Genomic DNA, 21,292 nt, shown 5'->3' with positions numbered 1-21,292 from the left:
AGCAACAAACCAGAGAAACTGCCCTAAGGTTTGCGCGAAAGAAAACTAGCAGCCAAGTAAAAGCGCTTACAAGAGGAACAGGCAGTGAATCTCACGGATGAAACCTCGTCCCCAGGGAAATTAATATGTGTAGCTTAATCTACCCTAAGCGCTGGTGCACAGGGGAGTGAAGATAAGAATACGCAGAGGGAAAACGGGGAGAGTGGAGCGTGGTACTGAGTTCGAGGTGGTAAGAGAATAGTGGGATGTCGGACCAAACAAGGTTGCCAGATTTAGCAAATGCAATATTTAGGAAATACCTATACTAAAAAGTGATTCCTTGTTTATCTGAAATTCAAATTTAACTGACCATCCCATATATTACCTGGCAAATCTAGGGAAACAGAGAAAGACAATGTTACTCCGATATTCCCGGTTGTGTAAAAAGAAAAACACGCAAACGCCGGCCCAGAAAGAAGAAAAGTGGTCGCGCCAAGGCATCTGACTCTTTAGAGACAAGCTATTTCCGGTCCGGGGCCCTGGGAAAACGAGGGGGAGGGGAGAGAGGATTAAGGTCCGCCAGCGTCCCACAATCCTCTGCTCTCGGTTCCTCTTTCCTCGCTCAAGATGGCGCTGCTCGCGATACATTCTTGGCGGTGGGTCGCCGCGGCGGCTGCTTTCGAAAAGCGCCGGCGCGCCGCGATTCTGATTCGGCCTCTAGTCACTGTCCGCGGCCCAGGTCCACAATGGAGGTCTCGTCAGCTCGGCGCCTCGGGAACCGCTCGAACCTCCCAGGTGAGATGCCGTTCGCATGGAAGAGTAGTAGGGTGAAGGACGAGTGGACCTATAGGGAAAAGGTTGTCCTCGGGTCAGAGACGGCGCCAAGAAGAAAGGCTGTCAGGGCTAACTCGGAGCAACAGTAAGTGAAGGAGGTTAGGGTTAGTAATTTGAGGACGGGGTGAAAAAAACCTTTGGGGTACAGTAAATGGAAACAGGACGGGAGGTTCCGGGCAGAGTGCACCTGGAGCGCTGGTGACTCGCAGGATTTACAGTTTTTTCCTGAGTTTAGGAGATGAGGTAGACACCATTCCCAAACTGCTTACTTTTCTAAATGCAAGGAAAACTGGGCTACTTTCCAAAGTTAGTAATGGAATTTGGGACCAGTTTGCCTGTGGTTCAGATTTTACTCAGTCGGAAGTAGCAATTTGTTAGGATGACAGCAAGCTACCTATGAACAAGTGGCAAATTGAGTTGGCACCAGTTAACTCCCTTGCTGACAGACAGTGCTCCTTGATAGGCCAGAACCATAATTATCTTTCTCTCCAAAACATAGACCGCCCTAAATTCATATGTAAACACGTTTGTCCTTTGATCTGAATATAGTGTTCTTCTGTGTACACAGGTCACTTTGGACGCCATAAGGCTACTTATCTTTAACTAATGAATGTAACTATGGTTATAGTGCTCCTTAATATTTGCATCCATTATTACCTCTCTCTCAGGAACAGTTTTTTTTTAAATTATTGATGCTTGCTGTACTTCAGTATATCTTTTTATTTCCTATATAGTGAGAAAAAGTTTAATTGCCACCACTTGTTCATCACTCACTAAAGTATTGTCAGCTTTGTATGAGAAACAACCTCTTAAATTTTGATTCTTTGTCAACAGATATTTAATGTGTAGTAGGTACATAGCACTATGCTGGATAATAGGTTACCAAGAGAAATATACAGTAATGCCTTCAAGATCAGTCGATTTAGTTAAGGAGATTGGAACTGTGCATTACAAGAGTAACTAAAAAGCAAGGTAGTAGGTTAAATATTAGATGAACAGTAAGGGCTGTAGGCATCCGAAAGAAATGGTGATAATTAAGGACCAGATTATAGAGAGGATCTTGTGCTGGTGATAGAACTAGAGAGAACATTCCAAGAAGGGAGACTAGGAAATGACACTAGAAATGTGGGATGCAGGGAGAATTATATACATTTGTTCCTTCAGTAATTATTGAACACCTTTACAGCAGTGAACAGAACAAAATATAGGCCCTGTCCTTAAAGAGTTTAAAATCTAGTAGGGGAAATAGATAACTAAACAGGCAGTTATAATACAGTAGTGCAATGATGGGGAAGGTATAAAGTACTGGAAGAGTACACATGAGGGGCATCAAGTCTAATCTTGAGGTGGGGAAGTTTCCTTGAGTAACTGATATCTAAGCCAAGGCCTGAAAAATTAGAAATTAGCTAGTTAAAGAATGACTAGCATGTGCAAAGGCCCACAGGTAAGAGAGAGCATGGACCTTTTGTAGAACTGCATATAGTTTAGACTAGCAAGGAGTTCAAGGTAGGAAGTGGCAGATGAGGCTAGAGAAGTAAATCCAGGTCATTTTATTAAGGTTTTTAAAGCACTTCGTAGTCGACATTTGTAACGTGATCTCTTGGGAACTATTCTTGTTCTGTGGTCCTGTAATAAGCCAGATGAAGTTAAGATAAATTTTTAGGACTTTATCAAGCTGGGAGAATGAGGTGGTAGGAGAAGTTATTAGGACTTTCAGAGGAGGTGGTGACAATAAAAAATTAGCTTTCTTTTCACGAACCTCATCCCCACAACTTCCTTCCTTCCTCCACTCTCTTCTCTGCATCCTCCCATTTCCTTTGGTTACCATTTCTGAAGTCTGAAAAACAAGGGAAAGATGTTACCTTTGTTTTCTACTTCTTCAAAGTAGAACTCTTGCCATCTTTTTTAAAAATGTGGATTTAGGGGCTGGCCCCGTGGTCGAGTGGTTAAGTTCACGCGCTCTGCTGCAGGCGGCCCAGTGTTTCGTTGGTTCGAATCCTGGGCGCGGACATGGCACTGCTCATCAAACCATGCTGAGGCAGCGTCCCACATGCCACAACTAGAAGGACCCACAACGAAGAATATACAACTATGTATCGGGGGGCTTTGGGGAGAAAAAGGAAAAAATAAAATCTTTAAACAAACAAACAAAAAAATGTGGATTTAACAGGGAGACGAAAGAATGATTATAAGGCTTTTAAAGTAGAACCTGATATAATCTGAGACACCTTCAAATTAGTGACTTGTGATTAAGATCACAAAATAAGTGTTGAATGCATACTTTTAGGACAATCAGTATATAGCGTAATATTTTAGAGCTGAAAGGAACCTTAGTGCAGTCATATGAAATCATATTAGTGGATTGGATCAGTGCTTTTTTTAGATGAAATTCAGTAGAATACGAAAGAAAACATCAGTGCTTTATACATATTAAGGGAGGTATTATTTTATGTACTTTTGTTTTTTTATATACACACACACACACACACAGCCACACACATATATGTACACACTCCCACATGTATGGCATTACTGGGATGCATTATAAAATGTGTTTTTCACACAGGATTATGCCCTAGATCTATGCTGTGTGATCTGGTAGTCACTAGCTTCATGTGGCTAATAAAATTAAAATTTAAATAAAAAATTTAATTCCTCATTTGAATTAGCTGCATTTCAAGGGCTGAAAAACCATGCAGATATGGAACATTTCCATCACTGCAGAGAGTTCTACTGAACAGTGCTGATTTTAAGAAAATCATATCCAGCCTTTCTTATTTTGCAGATGAGGAAACTAAGTCCTAGTATAGATAAATGACAGTTTTTAAGGCTATTCATTCATTTATTGCCTTTTGTGTATCAGGTATGTATGTGAGGGTAAATAAGACTCTGGTAGACACTAAGCACACAATAAATATTTGTTGACATTTCTCACTGCCTCCAGGCATTTACCCTTCCAATTCATCCCACACAATACATCCAGATTATTCTTCCTAAAGCACAACTCTGATAAGTGTCACTTCCCTGCTTGTGGACTTCAGTCGTCTCAATATCTTGGCCCTAAAGGATTTCCACCTAACCTGCTTGCTAGCCATATTGTTAACTATTTCTCTGTAAATACTCTCCCCCTCAAACCACCTGGATTGCTGCTCCTTGGACCTTGTGCTGTTTTGTTTTTGTTCCTTCATTTATGCCATACCCTCTGTCTGAAATGCCCTCCCTTTGACTCCTCCCTGTTTTTCAAATATTAGCTCAAGGTCCAGCTTATTCCATAGAACCATTTCTTATAAACTTATAAGACACTGAATTCTTTCTCCTCTGAACTCCTGTAACACGTTTTTCTACAAGTAGTTACCATGTGTGTCTTGTAGAGGAGATAAGATTTTATTCACCTAAAAGGCAGATACATTCCAATCGTCTTTTTTATCTTCCACAGAGCCAGGCATGGTATCTTACATGTAGTAAGCACTTAGAAAATATTTGTGAAATGGATGATTAAGCCCTATAACCAAATCAAAACAAAGTCCAACATAAGAATAAATACTATTTGCTTTGGTGCTGTACATTTGGAATCAAAGGTTCATTTTCTTCATAAAATGTGTATTTCAGCAAAATCATAATCTAATTGTGGAGTTATTTAGCTTGCGGATAACCTCTTAAGTTTGTTCATTGCATTTCTGTCATTAGGTGGTACTGTGGTCAGGTAGCATCACTGAATGTCAGTTTTTAGTTCCATAACTAAAGTACACATGCTTTTTAATCCTAAAATTTTCAAGTTATTTTATTAGTATCTTTTGCTAAGAAAAAAATGACTTACAAGATGTAATTCTTTGAGGACTAAGATGTATAAAATTGTACTCTTTGTAGAAATTTTAACTGCAGGCTGTATTTTGGCTTTGTTCGTTAGTTCTCCAGTTAAGTTTTCTTTACTGCATCCAGAGGGGAAGGGGACATTAGAGTGGAGAAACTGTATCCTAAGAGTGTAGTTTCTCAGAAACTGATGTTTTAGGAAAGTAGGCTTTTAAACTATTTACTTATCATGCTTTTCAAAGCAAACTGGAAAAGAGAAGTTGAGGCTTCTATTTTGATTTACTTATTTAATTATTTTCATTGATCTCAAGTAATTTGTATTATGACTTGTAATATATTTGTATTTTTAAGTGCATGAATATTTGGCCAGGTATGAACTCTTTCTTCAACTACTCTTAATTATGGTGCCTTAACGTGTGTGTGTGTGTGTGTACGTGTGTGTGTATGTATTAGTTTGCTAGGGCTGCCATAACAAAGTACCACAGACTCCGTAGCTTAAAAAGAAATTTATTTTCTCACAGTTCTGGAAGCTAGAAGTCTGAGATTAAGGTGTCAGCAGGGTTGATTTCTTCTGAGACATCCCTCCTTGGCTTGCAGATGGCTCGTTTTTCCTCTGTCCTCACAAGGTCATTCTCTGTGCATGTCAGTGTCCTAATCTCTTCTTGTATGTACACCAGTCATATTAGGTTAGAGCCCATCCTAATGACCTCATTTAACCTTGATTACCTCTTTAAGGGCCCTATCTCCACATACAGACGCATTTGAGGTACTGGGCGTTAGGACTTCAACATGAATTTGAGGGAGACACAGTTTAGTCCATAACTCTGTGTGTGTGTGTGTGTGTGTGTGTGTGTATGCAAATACATAGAAAACTGAGGGAATATACTCCAAACATATCTCTCGAGAGGGGGTGGGTTGGGAGGCTAGAGGACAGTAAAAAGGAACTTTCACTTGTTATTATAGATACTTTGGCATTGTTTGATATAATTGTTTTTATAATGAGAACAGTCATATTTAAGCTTTTCAATTGGTGATCTGACCTTTTTGAATAGGTTGCATGAATGTGTTCATGTATTGAACTCTAGTTTGTTTTGTCTACAATTAATGCATTTTGACATACTTGTATATGACTTAATGATTATTTTGTGTAATGTAAAAAGATCTTTAACATGTTTAACAAGCTTTCCAGGAAGTAATCTTCAGCTTTTAGAATTAGCCAATTTTTGGTTATCACTTTACAAGAGAATTGGGGGATTCTTTGAAGATTGAGTCCCAGTATTTCCTCTTCATTTCAGTGGTTTTTTCAATTTCTGTATAACATAGGTGTTCTACATATTTGATGCTACCTAATAAAGAGCTATTCTCATGTTTCTTTTTTCAAAATCAAGTTCCTATATTTAAAAAAAAATTACCAAAACAGTACATACCAACTACTGAGAGATTAGAAAATAAAGAAAAGCAAAAAAGAATAGAAGAAAGAAAGAAAAAGGCAACTATAAATACTTGGGTATAATCTATACTTAAAATAATTTTATAGTGTTTATAGTTTACAAAATGCTTTAACATTTCACTTTTCCTGTTCCTATTTATTTATTCATTGGTTTTCACGAGAATCAGAGACAAATAAAGGGTCCCTGTTGCTTAGAGCTACAATGTCCGATACAGTAGACATTAGCCACATGTGGTTTTTTTAAACTTCAATTAAAATTAAGTAAAATTAACTGAAATTAAGAACTTAGTAGCTTAGTCACACTAGACATGTTCCAAGTACTCAATAGCCACGTGTAGCCAAGTGGCTGTTGTGTTTGACCTTACAGATATAGAACATTTTCATCGTCACAGAAAGTTCTACTGGACATGGCTGGTCTAGAATCTAGTTTTAAGTAGGAGATAATACTATCAAATTTATTTTAGGAGTATGATTCTGGCTACAGTTTAAAGGATAGATTGGAGATAGGCCGGGATTGGAGATAGAGATATCAGTTAGGAGGATATTGAAGTAATGTAGAATTGATAAGGGCCTACACTACCTGTTATGATGAAGAGTTGTCAGGATTTATCACCAAGCATTCTTGTATCATGAAAAGACTTTGAAAGGTTTTGAAGCAGGAGAGTATTACTTTGTCTTATCTACTTTATCTCATCTCAGTGTTTTTACTCTGTAAAATGGGCATTTTAACAAGACCTTTCTCCCACAGTTCTGGGGAGGATCAAGTGAAATGATTTTTGTGAAAGTAGTTTGTGAATGGTAAGGTGCTTTAAACTTTGCCATTGCAATTTTGGCTTATGGCTCTATAATAAAAGACCATCTTTGGTAATGCATTTTGTGGGGACTGTTATATAGCTCTTGTGGTTAGGCTACCATCTTTGTTTCTGTTTTGAATGCTTCTCAAGCAGTCCAGTTACGTTGTACAGAACTGACACTACAACCCAGGTCTTTTCACTCATCTCTTTCCCCTTCAGCATGCTAGCTCTACTTTTCACAACTCAAACTGATGAATATTACTTCTTATTTAGGACCCTTTGTGCAGCTATAATCTATTGCTTTGATGAATATCCAGAGTAAATATATTTAAATAAACCTATTGTAAAACTATCTTTTAAATGAATTATTATATATTATTAGTTTAGAATATCGTCATATGTACAAAAGTAGCAAAATCATACTATACTCATGTTTCTAGAGTTTACCACCTCCGAACACAGCTCTACATTTACAAAAAGAACTTGCCACCACCATCTTCAGCCAGTCTTTTAACAAACATTTATTGTGTACCTGTTTGGCAGACATGGTACTAGACACTGGGGCTACAACCATGAACAAGGAATAGCCTTTTCCCTCCAGGAATTCACGATTTATAGGAGAACACAGGTAACCAACTATTCAAATAAGGTGTGGTACATGCTTTCATAGAGATATATGCAGGATTTTATGGGAGCCCAGAGGTGGAGAACCACCCTCAGTCTAGAGAGGTCAGGGAAGACTTTCCAAACAAAGAATTTATAGATGAGTATCGAAGGACTTGTAGGTAGATGTTGGCCTGGTGGATGAATGAGGAAAGGGTATTTTAGGGCAAAAGATATTAAATAACATGTCTTCTTTGGAAAAGCTATAGTTTGGAGGCTGGATTGGAAGTGGACAGGATTGGAGGTTGAGAGACTTTTGGTTTGGATGGAATATTAGAGAGTTTAATGGTAATATTGGAAGGAAGGGTTGATGACCTCAAATAAGGCTGTGACAGAGATATTTAGGAGGTAAAGTTGACAGGAGTTAGTGAGTGGTTTGATACAGAGGGTAAAGAAGAAATAAAGAGTAGAGAATAATTCACAGGTGTCTGGCTTAAGCAGCTGGGTGGTTAGTGATGCTATTAACTAAGATGGGGAGGAGCCAATTTGAGGGGTTGGAGAAGATGGAGAAAATGGTGAGTTCAGCTTGGGAAATATGGAGTTTAAGCTAGCTGTGAGATACCATGATGAAAATGTCTAACAAAAAGTTGTATATATGTAGGTACTCACTCAAGAAAGAGATCTGGGTTTGAGGTAGTTTAAGAATCTTCCTGGAGGTAATTTTTTCTTTATAGTCGCCTTGGATAACTTCTAGAGACTATATAGAATGAGAAAAAAATAGAGGGCTAAGGAAGAGACTCCTGCGATCTCCAATATTTAAATGAAAGAGTAATCCAAGAAGGAGAGTACACAGTGGCCAGGGAGGTTAAAGGAATGGAGGTAGATTGGTATTCTATAAGCCAAGGGAGGAAAGAGTTTCAGAAAGGAAGGAATGGTCAATAGTTTTATGCAATGGAGAGGGTACGTAAGATGAATATGCAAAATATTATTTAGCAATTAATAGCTCAATTAGTATTCCTGATAAAAACAGTTTCAGTGGTGATTTGGGGGTAGAACCCATATTATAGTGTCTTAAGCAGTAAGGCATTATGTTGTGTCCTTCTCAGTGTATCATATCCAGGGGTACATGGTGTTGATATGTCTTGTTACTGGTGATGTTAACCTCCATTGCTTGGTTAAGGTGGTGTCTATCGGGTTTCTCCAATGAAAAGTACTATTTTCTCCTTTGTAATTAAAAAACACCTTGAGGAAGATTCTTTGAGAGTAGGCAAATACCATGTTTCTCCCTGAACTTTCACCAGCTAATATTAGCATGGATCAGTGGATCTTGTCTACAATAATTATTACTTTGGTGTTTGCCTAATTATGTTTTTCTGTTTTCCTCATTCCTTCTACGTTTATTAATTGGAATTCTTCTGTAAGGAAGAGCTGTCCCCTTTCCCTCATTTAATTGTTTACTTATTTATATCAGGATGAACTCATAGATTTTAATAAACTATATTCTATGAGTTATAATCCAATACTCTCATTTTTTTTGTTGTTGCTCTAGTTGTCCTAGCTCTGGGCCATTGGAAGCTCCTTTAGATTGGCTCCGCTGTCCTTTGGACATGGCCCCATCCTTTTTCAAGCACTTCCTTACTTTCTGGCACCCCACAATGTTCCAGGTTCATCTTAGATTTTTCTCTGCCCTGGCCCTGAAATCAGCCCTTTCTACAAGGAACCTTGTACCTTTTATTGGAAAACAGTATTTAGAAACCAAGATCTGGATGCTGCAAGACTATACAGTTTTAAAACATGATCAGTTCTTACATTCTGGGGACTGTGAATATCCACAGATAAAACTGGCCTAACACAATTTAATAAACTTTCCATTAGAAATGTTAACAACCAATTTCACATAAGACCTGTGAGACCATTTAATCTAAAGGGCGATGAGAGCATTACCTTTTAAAATAGTCTTCTTGGAAAAAAATTGTGATTATTATTTTATTTGATAAACGCTTTATCTTCAGAAATGTGTCTAACTCTTCATTTGTTACTTCTGATTAAATACCCTTGATATAATTCCGTCATAGATTACTTTTTGCAAAATACTAGTTGATATTTACATAATATAAAATTAACCATTTTTAAGTGAACGATTCAGTGACATGTAGTATATTCAGAGTGTAGTGCAACTACCACCTCTGTCTAATTCCAAAGCATTTATTTCCATCACTCCAAAGTAAAAGCCCTTACCCATTAAAACCTCTTTCTCATTCCTCCCTCCCACCAGCATCCCAGCAACCATCAGTCTGCATCCTATGTCTATGGATTTATCTGTTCTAGATACTTCATATGAATGGGATCATACAATACGTGACCTTTTGTGTCTGGCTTCTTTCACTTAGCATAATCTTTCAGAGGTTCATCCACATTGTAGCATGTATCAATACTTCATCCCGTTTTATGGCTGGATAATATTTCTTTGTGTGTGTATTTGTATACTGCATGTTTTTAATCCATTCATCGGTTGAGGACATTTGGGCTATTTCTACCTATTGGCTATTATTAATAGTGCTGTTATAAATAAGCATGTACATGTACTTGTTTGAGTACCTGTTTTCAATTTTTTTTCGCTTTTTTTCCCCAGTTTTATTGAGATATTCTTGACATATAACATTGTTTAGGTTTAAGGTGTACAACATAATTATTTGATATATGTATATATTGTGAGATGATTACCACAATAAGTTTAGTTAACATCCATCACTTCACAGTTAGTTTTTTTTCTTGTGATGAGAACTTTTAAGATCTACACTATTAGCAACTTTCAAATAGACAATACAGTATTGTTAACTATAGTCATCATGTTGTATTTTCTGTTCCTGATCAGTCTTAGTAGGTTGTATGTTTCTAGGAATTTATCCATTTACTCTAGGTTGTCCACAATTTGTTACTGTATAGTTGTTTGTAGTATCTCTTATGATGCCTTATACTTTTGTGGTATCAGTTGTAATGTCTCCTCTTTCATTTCTGATTTTATTTATTTGAGTCCTATCTCTTTTTCTTGGTTAGTCTAGCTAAAAGTTTGTCAATTTTCTTTATCTTTTCAGAGAACCAACTCTTAGTTTTGTTAATCTTTTCTATTGTCTTCCTGTTCTCTGTTTCATTTATTTCTGCTCTAATCTGTATTATTTCCTTCCTTCTGCTAACTTTGGGCTTAGTTTGTTTTAGTTCCCTGAGGTGTAAAGTTTATTTCAGATCTTTCTTTTTTCTCGATGTATGCATGTATTGCTATAAACGTCACTCTTAGAACTACTTTTGCTGCAGCCCATAAGTTTTAGTATGTGTGTTTCCAGTTTTGTTTGTCTCAAGAGATGTTTTAATTTCCCTTTTGATTTTTTTTGATCCATTGGTTGTTCAGGAATGTCTTGTTTTCTTTCCATGTATTTGGAAATTTTCCTGCTTTCCGTCTGTTATTGATTTTTAGTTTCATACCATTGTGGTTAGAAAAGATACTTGGTATGATTTCAATCTTCTTAAATTTACGAAGAATAGTTTTGTGGTCTAACATATGAACTATCCTAGAAAATGTTCTGTGTGCACTTGAGAAGAATGCTGTTGGATGGAATATTCTGTATATGTCCATTAGGTCCATTTGGTCTATAGTGTTGTTCAAAACTGCTGATTCCTTATTGATTCTCTGTCAGTATTGCTATTTCTGTTTTCAATTCTGTTAGTATTTGTTCTATATATGTAGGTGCTCCTCTTTTCAGTTCTTTTGATTATATACCTAGGAATGGAATTAAGTGGTCATGTGGTAATTTTGTGTTTAACTTTTTGAGGAACTGCAAAACTATTTTCCACAGCAGCTGAACCATTTTGTGTTTTTACCAGCAATGTCCGAAGGTTCCAATTTCTTTTTTTTTTTTGGCACCTGAGCTACCATCTGTTCCCAATCTTTTTTTCTTCTTGTTCTTCTCTCCAAAGCCCCCCTCAGTACATAGTTGTTTATTCTAGTTGCAGGTCCTTCTAGTTTTGCTATGTGGGATGCCACCTCAGCATGGCTTGATGAACAGTGCTAGGTCTGCAACCAGGATGTGCATCGGTGAAACCCTGGGCTGCTGAAGCAGTGTGTGAACCCAACCACTTGGCCATGGGACCAGCCTCGAGATTGTTTTCTTAATTTCCTATTCAGATAGTTCATTGTTTGTGTATAGAAACACAACTGATTTTTGTGTATTGATTTTGTGTCTTGTGACTTTACTGAATTTGTTTATTAGTTCTAACAGTCTTTTTGTTGAATCTTTAGGGTTTTCTACATATGTGATCATGTCATCTGCAGAGATAATTTTATTTCTTCTTTTCTGGCTTGGATGACTAATATTATTTCTTTTTCTTGTCTAATAGCTCTGGCTAGAACTTTCAGTACTATGTTGAGAAGAGGTGGCCAGAGTGGGCATTATTCTCTTGTATCAGATCCTAAAGGGGCACTTACAGTTTTTCCCATTGAGTATGATGTTAGCTGTGAGCTTTTCATATATGACCTTTATTTTGTTGAGATAAATTTCTTCTATACTTATTTTGCTAAGTTTTAACTGTGAATATGTGTTGAACTTTAAGTACTTTTTCAGCATCTACTGAGATGATCATGTTTTTTTCATTTTGTTGTTGTGATGTATCACATTGGTTGAAATGCGTATGCTGAACCATCCTTGTATCCCAGGGATAAATCCCACTTGGTTATGGTGTATGATCCTTTAATGTGCTGTTGAATTTGGTTTCCTAGGATTTTATTGAGCATTTTTGCATCTATGTTCTTCAGGAGTATTGGCCTGTACTTTTCTTGTAGTGTCTTTGTCTGGTTTTGGTATCAGGGTGATGCTGTCCTCATAAAATGGTTTGGAAGTGTTCCTGCATCTAATTTTTGGGAGAGTTTAATGATTGATATGAATTCTTGGAATGTTTGGTAGAATTTACCCTTGTAGCCATCAGGTCCTGGGCTTTTCTTTGTCGAGAGGTTTTTGACTACTGATTCAATCTCCTTATTTGTCACTGGTCTGTTCAGTCTTTCTGTTTCTTTTTGACTCAGCTTTGGTGTTTTGTATGTTTCTAGGAATTTATCCATTCTTCCTAGGTTATCTAGATTCTTGGCGTATAGTTCACTGTAGTCCCTTATGATCCTTTATATTTCTGAGGCGTCTGTTATATTGTCTGTTCTTTCATTTCTCATTTTATTTATTTGGATCTTGCTTTTTTCTCAGTCTTGTAAAAACCTTGTCAATTTTGTTTATTTGTTTAAAAAATCAACTCCTGGTTCATTGATTTTTTTGTATTGTTTTTTAATTTTCTGTTTGATTTATTTCTGCTCTACTCTGTATTATTTCCTTCTTTCCACTATCTTTGGGTTTCTTTGTTCTTCTTTATCTACCTTGAGGTGAAAAATTTGGTTTTTTATTTGAGATTATCTTAGTTCAGACTGCTCTAATAAAATGCCATACACTGGTGGCTTATAAACAGCAGAAATTTATTTTTCACACTTCTGAAAGCTGGGAAGTCCAAGATCAAGGCGCCAGGAGATTCAGTGTCTGGTGAGGGCCCACTTGCTTGTTCGTAGATGGCTGTCTTTTCATCGTATCCTTACATGGTGGAATGGCTGAGACATCTCTCTGGGGTCTCTTTCATAAGGCGCTAATTCCATTAATGAGGCTGTACCTTCACGACCTGGTCACTTTTCAAAGGCACCACCTCCAAATACCCTTGCATTGTGGATTAGGTTTTAATGTGTGAATTTTGGAGGGATGCAAAAATTCAGTCTATTGCAGAGATTTTTCTTCTTTTTTAATGTAGATATGTATCACTATAAACTTCCCTGTCATTACTACTTTTGCTGCATTCCATAAATTTTGGTATGTTATGTTTTTCTGCTTGTCTCGAGATACCTTTTAAATTCCCTTTTGATTTCCATTTGACACAATGGTTGGTCAAGATTTTGTTGTTTAGTTTCCAAGTATTTGTAAATTTTCTTGTTTTGTGGCTATTAATGATTTCTAGTTTCGTTCCATTGTGGTTGGAAAACATACTTGGAATGATTTCCAGCTTCTTAAATTTGTTGACGTGTTTTGTGACCTAACGTATAATCTATCCTGGAGAATGTTCTGTGTGAGCTTGAGAAGAATGTGTATTCTTTTGCCATTGTGTGGAAAATTCTGTATGTCTTTTAGGTCCATTTGGTCTATAGTGTTGTTTGAGTCAGCTGTTTCTTAATTGATTTTCTGTCTTGGTGTGCTATTCCTTATTATACTGCCTTTAGGTCTGTCAATATTTGCTTTGTATATTTAGGTGCTCTGATGTTGGGTGTGTATGTATTTATACTATTATACCCTCCTGCTGAATTAACACTTTTATCATTATATAATGACATTTTTTGTCTCTAGAGACAGTTTTAGACTTAAAATCTGTTTTGTCTGATGTAAATATAACCATCCTTGCTCTCCTTCGGTTACCAATTGCATGAAATATCTTTTTCCATTCCTTCACTTTCAGGTTATGTTTGTCTTTAGTTATTTATATTTTTATATTTTGCAGAGTAATCGGTCCTTGGGGACAGGGACCACAGGGCCTGGCACATGCTGAATCCTAGTAGACAGTCTGACTACAACAGCTGGGTGATAAGTGAATGGCTTGAAGCACATGTGTGGGCCCAGGCTCTCTTAGTTAAATCTCTCCATAAAGGCCTCTGTCCAAAAACACAAATTGATGACTTCCCCTGAGGCAGCAATGGGTCTGGGGGTTTGAGGAACAGAAAGAAGCTGGTGTGGCTGCAGGAGCCCAGCAAGCAGTGAGCTGAGGCCAGAGACATGGGTGAAGGTGGGTCAACCAAGGCATTGAAAGACATGGTAAGGCATTTGGATTTTGTCCTGAGAGATGAGAAGCCACTGAAGCTTTGACGTAGAGAGTTCCATGTTCCTGGAGCTCCTGTGTCACCATGCTGTGCTGTCTGTCTCCTGCACTGCTAGACTGACAAGAGCCCCATACGTTCTTGGGGTAACTCCTTGGCTCTGGATGACATGCAGAGGCATTTAATTAATTTGTTTTTTTTTAATTAATATTTGCTACTTCGCATCAGTCAATGAAAGAATGAAAGGCAACCCAGAGTGAAAGTAGGACTAAAATTTTACAAATGTCTGTTTTTGCCCCAGTAAACACATTTATCCATGTCTCACTGTCTGGGAATTTATGGCAAATCTAGGTGAGAGCAGGACTGAGGATTACCTTTGTACGATAAAAAAAACTTTTGCTGAGTAAATTACCAGTGCAAACGAGACTGGAGAAAAATACTTAAATGACACGTGCAAACTGCTTAAAATTTTTTAGTAAGGTCAATTTAAATACAAACAAGTGATACTTGAATTGCCTACCATTTGTTTAACATTATTTCTAATTCAGGAAGCTTCCCACCTATACTCACAAAAAATGTTAGTTTGAATTAATAATATTTAAATAGGATGGTTCAAGTTAAATTATCCCACTACTCAGTTTATCAGTTCATAACATTGGTGATTATTATGATTCACCCCAAATAAACCACTGACCCTACACGTGCACACTCACACAGAAACATGTCAAAACTTAGCCTGGTTTTTAGTTGACTTGATCTTACGTGGCTATATACCTGAGTCTACTTTTGTTTTTGTTTTTATTTTTCAAGTTTTATTGAGATATAATTGACATATAATGTGTTAGTTTAAGGTATACAATAATGATTTTTGATATGTAAATATTGTGAAATGATTACCACAGTAAGTTTAATTAACATCTGTCACCTCGCATGGTTACAGTTTTTTTTCTTATGATGAGATCTTTTGAGATTTGCTCTTAGTAACTTTGAAATATGTAATACAGTATTGTTAACTATGTCACCCTGCCATATATGACATTCCCAGAAGTTATTTATCTTATAACAGGAAGTTTGCACCTTTTGATCACCTTTACCCATTTTCCCCACTTCGCACCACCTGCCTCTGACAACCATCAATGTGTTCTGTTTTTATGAGTTGGGTTTTTTAGATTCTACATATATGTGATAGCAAATAGCATTTGTCTTTCTCTATGTGTGTTATTTCACTTAGCATAGTGTCCTCAAGTTCCATGTTGTTGCAAATGGCAGGATTTCCTTCTTTTTTATGGCTGAATAATATTCTGTTGTATATACATACTGTAACTTCTTTATACACTCACTCATCAGTGGACACTTAGGTTGTTTATATGTCATGGCTGTTGTAAATAATTCTGCAGTGATGTGGTGGTGCAGATGTCTCTTCAAGATAGTGATTTCATTTCCTTCAGATAAATACCCAGAAGTGGAATTGCTGGATCATGTGATAGTTCTATTTTTAATTTTTTGAGGAGCCTCCATTCTGTTTTCCATAGTGGCTGCACCAATTTACATTCCCACCAGCAGTACACAAGGGTTCCCTTTTCTTCACATCCTCGTCAACACTTGTTATCTCCTGTCTTTTTGATGACAACCATTCTAACAGATATGAAGTGATACCTCATTGTGGTTTTGATTTGCATTTCTCTGATGATTAATGATGTTGAGTACCTTTTCATGTACCTGTTGGTTATTTGTATGTCTTCTCTGGAGAAATGACTATTCAGTTCCTCTGGCCGTTTTTAAATTGGATTTTTTTTCTACTGAGTTGTATGAGTTGTGTATATATATTTTAGATATTGACCCCTTATCAGATATATGGTTTGCAAGTATTTTCTCCCATTCCATAAGTTGCATTTTCGCTCTGTTGATTGTTTCCTTTGATGTGCAGAAGTTGTAAAATTTGATGTACTCCCATTTGTGTATTTTTGCTTTTGTTGCCTGTGCTTTTGATATTGCTATTCAAGAAAATATTGCCAAATCCAATGTCATGATGTTTTCCTGTTTTCTTTTTGAAGTTTTATAGTTTTTTACTTATGTTTAGATCTTTAATCCAGGGGCTGGCCCAGTGGCACAGCAGTTAAGTGCACACGTTCTGCTTCAGTGGCCCAGGGTTCACCGGTTCGGATCCTGGGTGTGGACACAACACAGCTTGGCAAGCCATGCTGTGGTAGGCGTCCTGCATAAAGTAGAGGAAGAAGGGCACGGATGTTAGCTCAGGGCCAGTCTTCCTCAGCAAAAAGAGGAGGATTGGCAGCAGTTAGCACAGGGCTAATCTTCCTCAAAATAAATAAATAAATAAATAAATAGATCTTTAATCCACTTTGAATTTTGTGTATGGTGTAAGGTAAGAGTCTAGCTTCATTCTTTTGCGTGTGAATATCCAATTTACCCTTACCATTTGTCTAAGAGACTCTCATTGTGTGGTCTTGGCACTCGTGTTGAAGATCATTTTGCCATGTGGGCAGGATTATATTTCCTGGCTCTGTATTATGTTCTGTTGATCTATATGTCTGTTGTTATGCCAGTCCCATACTGTTTTGATTGCTGTTGCTTTGTGATATGTTTTGAAATCAGGAAGTGTGAGGCCTCCAACTTTCCGTTTTCTTTTTCAAGATTGTTGTGGCTTTTCTGGGACCCTTGGGTTTCCATATGAATTTTAGGATGTTTTTTCTATTTGTGCAAGAAGTGCCATCGGGATTTTGATTGGGATTGCATTGAATCTGTAGATAGCTATGGATAGTATGGATTTTTTTAAACAATGTTGTCTTCCAATCCATGAATACAAGATGTCTTTCCATTTATTCCTGTCTTTTTTTTTTCTGCAACATTTTGTAGTTTTCAGAGTAGAAGTCTTTTGCCTCCTTGGTTAAGTTTATTTCTAATTACTTTATTATTTTTGATACTATTGTAAATGGGATTCTTTTTGTAATGTTCACTTTTAGTTTATAGAAACAATTGTTTTTTCATGTTGATTTTTCATCCTGCAACATTGCTAAATTCTTTTATTAGTTCTAGCAATTTATTTTAAGAATCTTTAGGGTTTTCTTCATTTAAAATTACGTCATGTGCAGAGCAAATTTTACTTCTTCCTTGTCCATTTTGGATACCATTTATTTCTTTTTTGTTTGATGTTTGTCTAATTACTGTGACTAGGGTGTCCAGTACTATGTTGAATAGTAATGGTGAAAGTGGATGCCTTGCCTTGTTCCTGATCTTAGAAAAAATCTTTCAGTCTTTTCCTTGTTGTGTATGATGTTAGCTGTAGTCTTTTCATGTATGAACTTTATTATGTTGAGGTAGTTATCCTATTTTCCTAGATTTTTCAATGTCTTTATCCTGAAAGATTACTGAATATTATCAGATGCTTTTTCTGTATCAATTTATATGGTCATGTGGTTTTTATCCTTCATTCCATTAATGTGGTGTATTACACTGGTTTTCATATGTTGAACCTTCCTGGCATGCTAAGAATGATTCCTTACTTAGTCATGTTGTATACTCATTTTAATGTGTTGTTTAGAATTAGATTTTCTAGTATTTTGTTGAGAATTTTTGCATCAGTATTCATCAGGGATATTCATCTGTAGTTTCCTTTTCTTCTAGTATCTTTGTCTGATTTTGTTATCAGGGTCATGGTGGCCTCGTAGGATAAGTTTCAAAGTATTCCCTCCTCTGCAATATTTTGGAAGAGTTTGAGGAGGATTAGTATCAATTCTTCTTTAAATATTTGGTAGAGTTCTCCCATGAAGTCATCTTATCCTGGGCTTTTCTTTTTTTGGAGATTTTTGATTACTGATTCAGTCTTCTTAGTAAGTGATAGGTCTGTTCATATTTTTTATTTCTTTAGGATTCAGTCTTGGTAGTTTTTACGCTTGTAAGAATTTGTCTGTTTCCTATAGATTGTTCAATCTGTTTGCATATTATTGTTCATAATATTCTCCTGTAATCTTTTTTATTTTTGTACCATCAATTGCAATGTTCCCTCCTTTGTTTCTCATTTTATTTATTTGAATCTTCTTTCTTTTTTTCTTACCTAGTCTGAGGGTTTTTTAGTTTTGTTCATATTTTCAAAAAACTAACTCAGTTTAATTTATTTTTTTCCTGTTGTTTTTCTCTTCTCGATTTTTAAATCTCTGCTCTAATCTTTATTGTTTTTTTCCTTTCATTAGCTTTGGGTGTAGTTTGTTCTTCTCTTTCTGGTTCCTTGAGATACAAAGTTGAGTGGTTGATTTGAGTTCTTTTTTAATGTTAGCATTTACAGCTATAAATTTCCTTCTTAGTATTGATTTTGCTGCATCTCTTAAGTTTTGGTATGTTGTGGTTTTGTTTTTATTTTTATTTGTCTCAAGATATGTTCTAATTTCCCTTTTGATTTCTTCTTTGAATTGTTGGTTGTTTAACAATGTGTTATGTGATTTCCTCATGTCTGGATTTTCCAATTTTCCTTTTCCTGTTGATTTCTAGTTTCATTTGATTTTGGTGGTAAAAGATAATTAATATGAGTTTCGTCTTCTTAAGTTTTTTAAGTCTTGTTTTGACTGAACTTGTGGCCTATCCTGGAGAATGTTCCATTTGTGTTTTGGAAGAGTATGTTTTCTGCTTTTGTTGGGTGGAGTGTTCTGATTATTGGCCTGTAGTGTTGTTTAAATCCTTTGTTTCCTTATTGATTTTCTGTCTGGTTGTTTTGGATTGACCATTTTCTCAATATGTAATATTCTTCTTTGTCCCTTGTAACAGCTTTTTCCTTAAAGTCTATTTTGTCTGTTACTAGTTTTGCCACTCTGGGTCTCTTTTGGTGCTTACTTGCATCACCAAATATCTTTTCTGTCCTTTCCCTGTCATCCCTTTTTTATTTTCTCTCTTGGAGATAGTATATAGTTGATTTGTTTTTTTAATCCATTCAGCCAATCCTTGCCTTTTGATTGGAGTGTTTAATTCATTTACTTTTACAATTATTTCTAAGTAGGAATAATTTCTGCCTGTATTCTATTTGTTTTCACTACATTACTTAGTATTTTTGTCCCTCATACCTTGCCTTTTTCAGATATGGTTGATTATTTAGGTGTACCATTTTGATTGCCTTCTCTTTTCATTTTGTGTTTATTTTTTAGAAATCAGTGTTTACTATAGGCGTTACAATTAACATCATAAATTTATAACAGTCTAGTTTGAATTAATACCAATTTAGCTTCAATAGCATACAAAAATGCTGCTACCATGTAGGTGCATTCTCTCCCCTTTATGTTGTTAAGATATATTATATCTTTATACATTGTGTGCTCCTTAACAGATTTATAAATATTTTTCCACATTTGTCTTTTAAGTCAGGTGGGAAATAAAACGTGGAGTTACAATCCAAAAATACAATACTACTAACTTTCGTATTTACCTATGTAGTTACTTTTACTGGAAATCTTCATTTCTTTGTAGTCTTTGAGGTACTGTCTGGAATTCTTTCACTTGAATTTCCTTTAGCATTTCTTGTAAGACAAGTCTACTGGCTACAGACTCCCTCTGATAAAGTTGGTTCTGATGATTTCTGATTGTTTTTTACTTTCTGTGGCGAGATGGGTGTTTTGAGCTGTCTACTCTGCCATTTTCCCATTGTCACCTCATTAGCCAAGATTCTTGGAGTTAAAACTGAAGTTAATTATTCTATTTACTCTTCTGTGAAACTACTTAGTTAAATTTTTGATATTTAAACTCACATGTATCTGAGCCATCACCGTATCAATGTTTATTAATTCCTTCACATTAACTTTCATACTTTAATAATTTAGGTTGGCACATATGATAGAAAAACTCTCTGAATAGTGATAACATCTTTTTTAGAGCTAGTGTGGTTTTCAAGTGATTAGTCATAAGACACTATCTTAATATATTTAATTTCATTACATGGGCTGAAAACATACAGTTATGTAATGTAGTTGTCTTTTAATAAGCTTACTTTCAATTTTGATTTATTAGTGTTTGAAATTGCATAAGAACTTCATGTAAGATTTTTACTTTATAAAATTTCAGTGAATAGAAGACAAGTTTCAGTGATAGTCATATGGGAAGGCCAAATATTGTATTCTACCCAAATTTCATTTAAGTAAACTTTGTTTACTTTTCAGAGACATTTCAAATGACTCTTAGTTAACGTTTTAATTGCCAGCAAAGGCAGTTGCTTTTCTTTTTTCACTTCTCACTTTTTTTAACTTTTTATTGAGATTATGATAGTTTACAACCTTGTGAAATTTCAGTTGTACATTATTGTTTGTCAGTCGTGCTGTAGGTGCACCACTTCACCCTTTGTGCCCACTTCCCACCCCCCTTTCCCCTGGTAGCCACTAATCTGTTCTCTTTGTCTGCATGTTTAACTTCCACATATGAGTGGAGTCATACAGAGATTGTCTTTCTCTATCTGGCTTATTTCACTTAACATAATACCCTCAAGATCCGTCCATGTTGTTGTGAATGGGATGATTTTGTCTTTTTTTATGGCTGAGTAGTATTCTATTGTATGTATATGTGTGTGTGTGTGTGTGTGTGTATATATACACACACACACATACCATATCTTCTTTATCCAGTCATCAGTTGATGGGCACTTAGGTTGCTTCCACGTCTTGGTTATTGTAAATAATTCTGCAATGAAGATAGGAGTGCATAGGACTTTTGGAATTGCTGATTTCAAGTTCTTTGGATAGATACCCAGTAGTGGTATGTGTGGGTCGTATGATATTTTTATTTTTAATTTTTTGAGAAATCTCCATACTGTTTTCCATAGTGGCTGCACCAGTTTGCATTCCCACCAACAGTGTATGATGGTTCCTTTTTCTCCACAACCTCTCCAACATTTGTTACTTTTTGTTTTGGTTATTTTTGCCATTCTGATGGGTGTAAGATGATATCTTA

At 36.1% G+C, this 21,292-nt stretch overlaps 1 protein-coding gene across 1 annotated transcript in view; it reads left to right on the top strand.

The window, feature by feature from the left end:
• Positions 1-582: 582 nt before the first annotated feature.
• The window catches only part of ABCB7 (ATP binding cassette subfamily B member 7), a 114,014-nt gene continuing 93,304 nt past the window's right edge, over positions 583-21,292 (top strand). The window contains exon 1 of the mRNA XM_014827412.3: positions 583-774. Within this exon, the coding sequence (XP_014682898.1) occupies positions 607-774 (168 nt within the window). The 5' untranslated portion in view covers positions 583-606. The remainder of the gene's footprint in view (positions 775-21,292) is intronic.

The sequence above is a fragment of the Equus asinus genome, chromosome X (assembly GCF_041296235.1).
Source record: "Equus asinus isolate D_3611 breed Donkey chromosome X, EquAss-T2T_v2, whole genome shotgun sequence".
NCBI classification, from domain to species: Eukaryota; Metazoa; Chordata; class Mammalia; order Perissodactyla; family Equidae; genus Equus; species Equus asinus.
Note: the sequence above shows the minus strand (reverse complement) of the source record. Positions and strands in the feature narration are given on the sequence as shown.